The sequence below is a fragment of the Belonocnema kinseyi genome, chromosome 3 (genome assembly GCF_010883055.1).
Source record: "Belonocnema kinseyi isolate 2016_QV_RU_SX_M_011 chromosome 3, B_treatae_v1, whole genome shotgun sequence".
In the NCBI taxonomy this organism is placed as follows: Eukaryota; Metazoa; Arthropoda; class Insecta; order Hymenoptera; family Cynipidae; genus Belonocnema; species Belonocnema kinseyi.
The window spans coordinates 78,751,138-78,763,572 of NC_046659.1; the positions used below are offsets into that span (position 1 = coordinate 78,751,138).

The window sequence follows — 12,435 nt, forward strand, 5'->3', positions numbered from 1 at the left end:
GAGAGAAACTGTTGATTTTCTCTGACCCACCTCTCCCTTCGCTCTAGACTTCTCTTAGCGTCAGATAGTATCCATATTCTCTCAACAATATGCTGTCTGATGATATATATATATATATATATATGGAATCTTTTTATTTCTTTTAAAATGCCTTAGAGCTTGAAATCTTTAATATCTTCAAACATTTTCAAATCTTTGAAATCTTCTGATACCCCCTAAAATCCCAATGAAATTTGTAGAAATTTCTACAAGTCAGTTAGGTTTTTATTGCATTTCATTGATTCCATAAGGTTCTCCAGAAATTCTTTGGAATTCTCTAAATTCCCTTAAAATATTTTAAATCCTTTCATATTTTTAATATCCTTTTAATCTTTTAAATCACATGAATTATCTTTAAATTTGTGAAAAAAACAGTAGCACTAGTGTCATTTTTTTCAGAATAGTAACAAAATAGTTAAATAGTTCGAAAAGCGTGTCAAAAAGTGTGACTATTGTCATGAGTCCGAAGCCTGGAAATATTTGAGTGAAATTGCAACTTTAATTTGTAGAATAGGTCATTCTTGGATAATCCTAGTTTCACGTATAACCCTGCAGTGCCATGTAATCCTGGTCGTTTATACGTGTCTGCTAGATTATAAAATAAAGCTACTTCTCTATATACGTCCTGACAGATCCTCCCGGACCACCTCAGATAGAAGGATACGCCGATGGAGAAACTCTTCGACGTGGACAGCAAGTTGAGTTGGTGTGCAAGTCTCGAGGTGGCAATCCGCCCGCTCAGGTCGTTTGGTTCAGAAACGGAGAGCAAATAAATTCGGCTTACCGTACTGAAGGCAGGACATCCCAGAATGTACAAACTTTCGTGGCCCAAGCAAAGGACAACAAAGCTCGATACACATGTGAAGTCTCCAATATTATGAGCGTTCAACCCATGAAAGCTCATGTCGATCTTATCGTTCTCTGTAAGTATCCGAAATAACCACACGGTGAAAGTGGGCGGTTTTTTTTAATAATAGGGGAATAAATTCTTTTACATAAAATTAGTGTGGGCATAACAAAGTACTTGAAATTTCAACATGAAAAGATTCCAATCAAAAAAGATTTCAATATAAAATGAACGACAGTTGAATAGATACAAAAAATACGAAATTTCAACCAACTATTTTAATTTATAACCAAATAGTTGAATTGTATATAATAGTTGAATTATACTTTCAAAAAAAGTGGTAAAAGTTGCAATAAAAAAGACACATTTTCAATGAAAGAGTTGAGTTTTCATGTTAACAAAACGAATGTTTTAGAAAAAAGATTGTTTTTAAACCCAAAAAGTGATATTTTTACCCACAAATTTGTATTTTAAACTAATAAGATGACATTCTACCAAAAGAGATGAATTTCCAGACAAAAATAGTAATTTTCTACCAAACAATGGAATTGAAAAAAGTTCATTTTCAAATACATTTTTGAATTGCCAACGCAGTACAATTGTCAACTGGTTAGTTGAATTTTCTACCAAAAAAAGAGAAGTTTTCAATAAAGTACTTCAACTTTCAATTATATAGTTTAATTTTCAACTAAAAACGATCAATTTTAAACCAAAAATAGTTAAGTTAAATTTTCAGTTAAAAAATTAATTTTTAAAAACGAAAGAATGACTTTTGCAAACAAAAAATGAATTTGCAACCAAAAATTTGAATTCATAAGCAAATAGTTAAATTTTTACAAAAAAGATTAATTTTCATCTAAGGAGATTAATTTTTCACCAAAAAAGACGAATTTTCAACCTAATACTCAAATTTTAAACCATAAAAGACAAATTCTGAACAAAAAATGGAATTGTTAAATTTACAGATAAAAAACTAAATTTTCCACAACAAAAAAACTACTTTTTAACGAAATAGTTACATTTTCAACCAAACAGACCAATTTTCAATTAAAATTATGAATCTTCAACAGTAACGACAAAAATTTCAACCAAGCAAATCAATTTTTAATCAAATAATTGAAATTTTAACAGAAAAGTTCATTTTCAAACAAGAAAACTGAATTTTGAACCGAAAAAGTGAATGTTGAACCAAATAGTTAAATTTTCAGACAACATTATGACTTTTTAGCAAAATAGTTCAACATTCGAGCAAAAGAGACTAATCTTTAACAGAATGGTTGAAAGTTTGCCATTAGTGGAATTTTTAACCTACAAAGATAAATTTTCTACTAAATTTTCAAACTACAAATATAAATCTTCAAACAAATGATCGAATTTTAAAAAAATTTTGTTTTAATTGCTAAAAATTCAACTCTCTTGTACAAAATTGATCTGTTTGGCTTGGAAATTCAACCAATTAGTTAAATTTTCAAGCAAAACAGATCAATTTTATGCAAGAGAGTTGATTTTTTAAGAAATTTTTTAATCGAAAAAAGTTGAAATTTCTGCAAAATAAGTATTTTCAATCCAAAAGGAAGATTTTTCTATCCAAAAAGTCATTCAACATATAGTTGAATTTTCGATCCAAAACAGATTACTTTTAAAGAAAATATGTGATTTTTCAAGTAAAAGAGGCGAATTTTTAACAAATCAGTTGTATTTTCAACCTACAGAGATAAATTTTCAGCCGAATTTTTGAATTGTCAAACTAAAAAGATTAAACGTTAACCACAGTTGCATTTTCAACCAATTAGGTGAATTTCAAGCCATAAAACGAATATGTTAGAAGAGGGTGGAATTTTCAACAAACAAGTTTTTTTCAACCAAAAAGATGAAATTTCTGGAAAAAATTTGAATTTTCAATCCAAAATAACCAATTCTCTATCCAAAAAGATTTAAAATTAAAGAAAAAATTTGAAGTTTTGACTAAAACAAATTACTTTTTACCAAAATAGTTGAATCTTCAACCAAATAATAGATTGTTTGATCAACAGAGCTGAATTTTGAACAAGAATATAATTGTACATTTTCAAACAAAACAAAAATTAATTTTTAGACAAAAATGGTTAGATTTCCTTTGTGTATTTTATTGATTTAGATCGAATTTAAGCAAAGAAACGAGAAAAAGGGAAGTTTCTTGAAAACAGGGAAAAAATAGGAATTCTTAGAAATAGGGAAAAGAGGGGAATATGAGAAAGAATGTGAAGTATGTTTCCTAAACATTTTCTCATTTTCAGTTGCACCGAGTGGAGTTAAAATTTCAGGACCAACGGAGGCAAAAGCAGAGGAGATGGTTTTAATAACTTGCACGACAGAAAATTCAAACCCAATTGCTGAGATAAAGTGGACGGTTGACAAGCATAACATTTTGAACATGACATCGAAAACTGAAGTTGCAGCGGAGGGTGGTTGGATTACAAGTTCCAATATTACCTTCGCTATCAACAAGGCCGCTCAGAGGATTGTTGTAATCTGTCAGGCATTGAACCAAAAGCTTACAGAAACCATAGTGGGAACGCATACAATTAACGTCATTTGTAAGTTCCTAAAGTAGAATCTGGATTCAATAACACTCCTCTAAGGACCAAAAGTCTAATCTGGTAACCTTTTTAAAATAGAATCGAAAAAATGGCTATAGTTGGTTCATTTGAAGTCCAAAATGTGACTAAAAGTGACTGAACTACATTAATAACGTGACTAATGTTCTTTTACATCTAAAAGAATTTAATTTAATTTATAAGAATTCCAAGTTAATCTTAAAGAATTCAGGATAAATTTAGGATAATTTAATTCCATTCAAGTTAAATCCAAAAACATTAAAAGGAGAATTGTAATCAATTTAATAAATAACAAAAATTGCATTTATTTTATTGAAAATGCCTAAATTTCCAGATGAATATGAAAGACCTCAAAAGGAATTAAACTAAAACTCAACAAAATTCCCAACAAATAAATTTAATTGAGTGGAGTTGAGTAAATTTAGAAAAATTGAAAAGAATTAAAAAAATTAAAAAGAATTTATAAGAATTTTGGATAAATTACTAGGAATTCAGGGTGAATTTAAAACAAATCTCTTAAAATCTTTAAAACTCCACGACATCTTTCAATTTTTGTGAATCAATTTTTTTAAATCTATCAAAATCCTATAAAGTCCTGTAAAATTGTTCTATATCTTCCGAAATTCTTTATAACTGCATGCACATTTTTTACATTCCTTAAAATCATTAAATTGCTTAGAAAATTCCTTGACGTCTTTTTAATTTCTCGAAAATACCTTGAAATATTTTTAAATGTCCTAAAATATTTAAAACCCTTCGAAATCCTTACAGATTCTTGAAATCATTTAAAATTTTCCTAAAATATTTTAGATTCTTTAAAATCTGTTTAAGATCCTTTGAAACGTTTTATAACTCTTACAAGTACCTTGAAATATTTTAAAATACCCTAATTACTTTAAATTCTTTGAAATCCCATTAAATTACTGAAATAAATTTTTTTTTAAATTTTAATTCCTAAATATTTCTTGGAATTTTTAAAGACACGCTAAAGTCCTTAAAATCTTTTGAAATCACTTTAAATGATTAAAATCTGTTACAAATTTCTTGGAATCTTTTAAAATACCCTAAACTATTTTTAAAGCATTCAAGAAAATTTAAAAATAGGCATGTACCTTTATTTAATACTGGTTAACCCATGAGTTAATTTATTAAAAGATATTTTTTGCAGAACTTCTCTGACTTTTGCCATTTTTTTTCAAAATTCGTAACATTCCCTGACAGACCAAATTCTCTGACTTTTCCTTGGTTTACAGGATTTCATCTCATTTAAGATCTTCCTTGACAAGATAATGTTTTATAAAGTTTTTCCGTATTGAAAATGAATTGTAAAATTTTTTTTAATTCCAGATCCACCATCTTCTTTAGTCATCACTGGATACGAAGAAGGCACAACGATTCAAGCTGGAAATGTTTTAAAACTGGCTTGCTCAGTCGCTTCCGGAAATCCACCTCCAACTATTACGTGGTATAAGAACGACAAGAAGGTACGTAATAAGGTAAATGAATCTTTTTTACTAATCTTCTTACCGTTTTAGTAAATCTTCACTAACTGGAACTAACGAATCTGGGTTGTAGAAAAAATATCAATTTCTGTAATTCCGAGGTTGGTGGTCTAGAAACTTTGATTTATTTTATGTGTGTTGTACTGTATGCATGTTCATTACTTTCCCCAACCAATTTCGTCATTTTCCTGAAAATTCTCAACTTTCAGAACTTTTATTAAAGAAGCATTGACAATTCCTTGACTTTATGATTTTCCCGAACAAAAGTTTCCTGAGAAAGTCAGTTTTTTAAATCTTCGATCTTCCACTACTAACTCCATCAAATTCCGTTTTACTCCCAACGGCTTACAAAAGTTTAAAAAGTCCTTTCAGATTTTGAAATAGATGTAGTATAAAAGTATGAAAAACGTTTGAATTTAAATAGAATTTAAATTCAAATTGAAAGTCCTTTTAAAAAAGTATTACGTGTTTTCACTCCAATCATCAGCTAACTTCACTGCGTAGATTGCTGAGGGGAAAACAAGGGACCAAATTTATGGGATACGGTCCATTTTTGCCCTATTTTGCTAATATCTTCGTAAAAACTAATTTTTTCTGTATAAGTGTATTTGAAAGATAGTTTGTATTTTTTAAGAGCTATTTAGTAACATAGTAAAATGATAGTAATTATTATTCATTGCGAAGATATCACAAAATAAATTTTTTCCCAAGCATTTGGTACATTGTTCTCCCCTTAGCATTCAACAAAATGAAGGTAGCTGGCAGTTGAAGTGAAAATACCTAATTGTAAAGATTTTAAGTCCTAATTTAAAAACCTTCATAGAAGAACTTTTTTTAAAGTTTTTTTTTTTTAATGCAAAATATAAACTTTTCAAAGCCTTTTAATTTCTTCTAATTCTCTTGAAATACAAGATCCTCCACCGTAAGTGTAATTTAATTCTGAACTTCTTTTTCTAATTTCTACCTTTTACTTTCTTACAAAAGTTTCTTTTCTAGGTAAACAAAAAATGTTAAAACTTCCACGAGCCTGAACCGAGCCTGAAATAAATTTGACTTCCCGAAATGCTGTCTCTTTTTCTTTGTCAATTTTTTAAATCATAAAACCTCTCATTAAGTGAATATTGCAATCAATTAATTTTAAATAACGTAACTGGACCTTTTCCTCAATTATTTCATTAAATTAATTTTTTATCTTATTTCCTCTTGAGTATTAATTAAATTAATTAATCGATTTTAGGTCGCAGATACAATCAGGCATCATGAACAGGTTGTAACGAGTGAACTTGCTCTTTTAATAAACGCGTCTGACAACAACGCGCACATCAAATGTGAGGCAGCTAATTCAGCAACGCTCTACCCCATGTCCCAGAAATTAATTCTGAAAGTGCTTTGTAAGTTTTTCAAACATTAATATCAAGGACTGTCCATAAACTACATAAGAATCATTTTTGAAAATCTAGATTCCCTGCCCCTCTTTTGTAAGGACTCATAAGATTTTTATGACACCCCTCCTCCACTCTTCTTAATAAAAATATTATATTTTTTACTAAATATATAAAAAATATATAAATTACTTTCACCTTAAACGATATTTCAAGATATTTAGAAATATTTGAAAGATTTCCAGTGATTTATAAGTTTTCTCAACAATTTTCTAGGGATTTAAAAAATATTTCAAAGGACTACAAAGTATTTCAAATAATTACGATATTTCTACAGAATTTGATGAGATTTCCAAAACTTTTTAAGGATTTAATGAGATCTCAAGGAATATCCAAATATTTCAAGGGATTACAAAAGTTTCAGTATATAATTTCAAAATATTTTAAAAGATTTCAATAGTTTGAAGAAATTTATACTTTTAGAGAGAGACTTGATTTTGCAAGGGATTTTATAAGATTTTAAGAAACTTCAAGGAGTTAAGAGAAAAATTAAGCGATTTCGAAATGTTTTAAAATAATTCACGATATTTCAAAGGATTTTAAACGATTTCATGTGACACAAAGTATTTTTACGAATTTTTTAAGGATATCACAGATTTTGAAGAGATTTCAAAAGATTTGCTCAGATTTCAAAGGATTGCAAGGAATTTTTAGAGATTTAAAGGGGATTTTATGATTTGACGGGATATCAAAAGATTCCAGAGTATATTCATGGATTTTAGAGGATTTCGTAAGATTTCAAGAGATCCCACGGAATTTCAAAATATTTTCAAATATTATCATGGATTTTTAAGATTTCAATTAATTTCAAAGGGATTTCAAAGATTTCAAGGGAATATTTCGATGAGATTTCTAAATATTTCACCAAATTTCCATGATTTTCATCAATTTTAGAGATTTTTTATGGGATTTTAAAGATTTTAAGCGGTTTTAAGGATCTTTACAGTTTTCAAAGGACTTTAAGAAATTTAAAAAAAGTCATGAAATTTGAAAGGGTTTTAAAGGATTTCAAAATATTTCATGTGATACCGAAGTATTTTCACGAATTTTTAAGGATATTAGGGGACTTTAAAAAATTTCAAAGGATTTTAATGGATTTTTGCCGGATTTTAAGAGATATAAAGGGGCTTTGATGTTTTCACGGGATTTCAAAGGGTTTTAAAAGATTTCAAAAGATTCCAAAGTATATCCACGGATTTCAGAGGATTTCTTAAAATTTCAAAAGATTTAACGGAATTTCAAAAGATATCCGAATATTGTTAGGGTTTTTTAGAGATTCAAATAAAGTCACGGGATTTAAGAAGATTTAAAAGAGCTTCGTGTTGATCAGAATTATTTTCAAGAATTTTGAAAGATATTCCAAAAGATTTTCGAGAATTTCAAAAGATTTCAAAGGATTTGAATAGACTTTAATCAATATTAAGAAGTTTGGTATATTTTACGGTATTCCGAAGATTTTATCAGATTTTTCGACATAATAAGAGATTTCCATGGATTTTAAAGCATAACAAGGGATTTTTTGGGGATGTTGTAGATGTCAAGCTTTTTAAAGGATTTTTACAGTTTTTAAAGAGTTTTAAAGGATTTATTATGGAATATTACATAATAAAAAATAAATGAAACAAGTAATGATGTAATGTGTATAAAAAGTATAAAAATTAATTCCAACAGTCAAAACAAGGTTTAACTATTATATTATTTTTAAAAAGTAATTGGAAAGAGGAAATTTACATAAAAAAATCGGACAACCCCCCGCCCCAACCCCTAGAAAAACCTGGCGTAATTAATGGACTCTCTCTTACCTAATCAACCCTTTTTGCAAAGATCAGTAGAAAATCCTAATTTTCCCTTATTTGTCTTTTAGTTCCCCCCGATCAGGTAAAAATAACGACAGAACCAAAAGAATTCGAGGCCAGTTATCCCGGAAAATTGATCTGCGAATCGAGCAGTAGTAATCCAGCAGCTGAAATGTCGTGGTGGAAAACTGGAATAGCTGTCGACGGGACCAGAAATTTCACGAAACCGGGTCTTCATGGCGGCTACGTCTCCCTAGTCGAATTGCCTCTGGAACTTACGGAATCCATGAACAATGAAGTTTACACATGTCAGGCGAGAAATGCGGCAATGGAGAGATCAATTCACGACGCAGTAACGCTCAACATTCGCTGTTAGTTTTCAATTATTATTTCCTGATTATCTTCAGGGTTGCTTCAAAATCAAATTTCAAAATTACCTGTCTTTCCCTAACCAATTTTAATGCAAAAATATTTGTTTCTAAAATTACCAGGGGCACTGATGTAATAGGGTGATTTTTCATGAAAATAGGGGAATAAATTCTTTTAAATCAAATTAATATATGGACATAATATTGAATTCAATATGAAACGCTTAAGATTTTAAGTCGAAATATATTACATTTTCAACGAGATATCTGAATTTAACACACAAAAATCATAATTTTCTACGAAAGAGATCAATTATATACTATTTATACAATTTATACTAGGCATTTTCAACAGAACAGTTGCATTTTTTACTAAAAAAATTAATTTAACCATATAGTTGAATTTTCAAACAAAAAAAAATGGTGAAATTGGTAACCAGATAGTTGATTTTTCAACCCCTACAAAGATGAATTTTAAATTAAATGATTAAATTTGCAACTAAGTGGTAGAATTTTCAACAACAAAAAAAACTTTAGCCAAGCACAGTTGCAGTTTCAACCAAATAATATCATTTTCATGCCAAAAAAAGATGAAATTTGTAGGAAAAAAATTTAATCTTAATACTAACGGGAAGAATTTTTTTCTCGAAAAGACGCATGTTCAACAGCGAAAAAATATGTCTACTTAACAAAATAGTTGAATTTCAGCAAAATAATTAAATTTTCAACCTACTAAGTTGTATTATTTAACTAAATAGTTGAATTTTTAACGTAAAAAGATTAATTTTCACCTCAATAGTAATATTTTCAATTAAAAAAGATCAATTTTAAACCCAAAAGTAAGTAGTTAAACTTTCAGTTTCAAAAATTAGTTTTCAAAGAAAATAAAAGTTTTTAATATAACAGTTAAATTTGCAACAAGAGATGAATTTTCAACTAAAATAGTGTACATTTATCAACAAAAAAGAATTCTTAACAAATAAGATTATTTCCAAACCAAGTTGTTGAATTTTCAATAAAAGAAGAATAGTTCATAAATGAAAATTTGATAGTTGATATTTCAACAAAAATTTTTTTTTAATTTCAAATCAAAAGCAGTTGAATTCAACCAAACAGGATGAATTCTAAACAAAAAATATACTAGTTGATATTTCAACAAAAAAATATTTTTATTTTAAATAAGAAACAGTTAAATTCAACCAAAAAAGATGAGTTTTTACAAAAATAATTGAATCCTCAATCATATTAGATTAATTTTTATCTAAACATTTGCATTTTTACCAACAAGGATAAAACTCTCAATTGATGGAGATGTATTTTCCGGTCAAAAGGGAAAAGAAGTTTCAACCAAATTACTGAATTTTTAACCAAAGGCATCTAAAAACAATCAGTTCTGATGCAAAAATGATATAGTTAAATTTTCATTTTAAAAAAGTAATTTGCGCCCAAATAAAGTAAATTTTAAGTTTAAAAAAGTAACTTTCACCCAAAAAAGTGAATTTTCAACAAAACAGTTTAATTTTCAATCAATAAAATGAATTTTTTACAAAGAAGTTCAACTTTCAACCAAGTATTTAGTTAAATTTTCTACCAAAAAGATGACTTTTTGACAAAATAGTTGAATATTCAACAAAATAATTAAATTTTCAATTAAAAGGAATAAAATTTTTTAAAAAAATAGTTGGATTTTCTTATCGGATTATATTAAATAAGTTCGTTTTTAAGAAAGAGAAAAAAGCGAGAAAAGCGGAATTTTCTTGAAAACCAGAAAAAAGGGGAATTCTTTTTAAAAAAAGGGGAAAGAGTGTGAACTCTGGACAACAGTCCCTAAAATTCTTGACCTGTAACAACGCTGTATCATGTACTAATAATCTGGGTTCAAGAATTTTTAATCAACATTTGTAAATTTTTACAGACAAGCCAATTTTCTCGAATCCGGATCCCAGCGAATTAGTCGGAATGGAAAAAGAACCTTTTGTCATATCGCTGGTAGCCAGATCGAATCCTCCTACGATAACTTACACCTGGTCGAGAGACGGTTTGCCAATCACTGTTGTTGGAAAAAGAGGAATTACTGCTCGAGGATCGACTTTAAACATTACAAGGCTAGAACGACACGATGCCGGAACTTACGTTTGCGAAGCTATGAACGACAAAGGGACTACGTTTTATTATCTGAATTTAACCGTCCAATGTAAGTTAACACCAAAATTAAGCGTCTTTATCTGGCTGCCGAAAAAATGATTTAAACCATAAATTTTTTGTATTCAGACCCTGCAAAAATCGTGAGAACGTCGACGACAGGAGTTATTTATCCACCCGAAAAAGAAGCGAAACTTTTTTGTGAAGTCGATGGCAGTCCGATGGGGGAAGAATATGTCACTTGGTATAGAGCAGGAACAAGGATTGAAATCTTAGATAGATATTCAGTTTCTTATTCCAATAAGACTTCTTATCTTCATATAGAAAATCCAGGGAGGGACGACGTAGGCGAATATCAATGTAACGTCAATAACGGAATTGGAAACGTCACTTCAAGTCCTATACTATTTATAACAAATTGTAAGTATTATTAAAATTCAGTAAAAAAGTAACGTAGACCAAAATACCATATTTAATACCATATTTAATTCATTATGAATCACTTTAAATTCTTAACATTTCAAGTCTAAATATATTGCATTTTCAACAAAATAGTTGAATTTTTTACCAAAAAAATGACTGTATCAAAATAGTTGAATTTTTAACCTACGCAAAGAGCCTTTTTCAATTAAATAGTCGAATTATAAACTAAAAGTATTGAAATTCAAAGAAAAACAGTTGAATTTTCAAGAGAAATGACGAAATTTTAATAAGACAGTTGAATTTTTAACAAAAAACTTCATTTTCAACCAAGAAAGGTGACTTATATCAAAATACAAAATTGAAGCAGTCGACTTGAATCAAAAAAATGAATTTAAAAAAAATATTTGAATCAACAACTAAACGGATCAATTTTAAACCAAACAAGATTATATAATATAAAAGATGATTTTTCAATTCAAAAGGACGCATTTTTAACGAAACAGTTGCATTTTTTCCAAAAAAGATGAATTTATCAATATAGTTGAATTATTAAACTACAAGGATGCATTTTTAAACCAATAACATGATTTTTAATCAAAATACATAAATATTCAATAACTTGCTAAATTTGAATGCAAAAGGAGAAATGATCTACACAACAGTTGAATTTTGAAGTAAAAATATAAAATTTTCAATAAAAACAGTCGATTTTCAACAAAATACATGAATTTTCAAATAGCAAAGATCAGTTTTCAACCAAATTTTCAACAAAAAAGTTGATTTTCAACCAAAAAAGATGATACTTTTATGCGAAAACATGAATTTTCTAGCAGTGGAATCTAGCAAAAGAATGATTAAGGAAAAAAAAGTTAAATCCTCAACCAAATAGATAAATTTTTAATAAAGAAAGATGAACCTTAAAATAACAGAAGAAATTTCAAATAAAAAAATATTTTTGAATAAAAAAAGTAATCTTTAGATTTTTAGTTTAAAAAATTAATTTTTAACTAGTTTAATTTAAAAAAGAAGAAAGTTTTACACAAATTTTCAAAAAATTTCTACCCAATAATGTTATTTTACAACAACAAAATTAATTTTCTACCACAGTGATAGATGAATCATTAACCAAAACAAATTAATTTACGACCAGACAATTGCATTTTCAACCAAGAAGATTATTTTTCGATAAAAAATAAGAATTTTCAGCAAAATACATGAATTTTTAACTGGAAAAGATTAATTTTTAACCAAAAAGGGAAGTTGTATTTTTGGTTTAAAA

At 28.1% G+C, this 12,435-nt stretch overlaps 1 protein-coding gene across 1 annotated transcript in view; it reads left to right on the forward strand.

Moving 5' to 3' along the window:
• The window catches only part of LOC117169417 (nephrin), a 456,412-nt gene that overhangs the window by 419,558 nt on the left and 24,419 nt on the right, over positions 1–12,435 (forward strand). Inside the window, exons 6-12 of the mRNA XM_033355788.1 lie at positions 672–962; positions 3,163–3,462; positions 4,831–4,979; positions 6,223–6,376; positions 8,292–8,594; positions 10,507–10,785; positions 10,863–11,153. Coding sequence (XP_033211679.1) covers positions 672–962; positions 3,163–3,462; positions 4,831–4,979; positions 6,223–6,376; positions 8,292–8,594; positions 10,507–10,785; positions 10,863–11,153 — 1,767 coding nt within the window. The remainder of the gene's footprint in view (positions 1–671; positions 963–3,162; positions 3,463–4,830; positions 4,980–6,222; positions 6,377–8,291; positions 8,595–10,506; positions 10,786–10,862; positions 11,154–12,435) is intronic.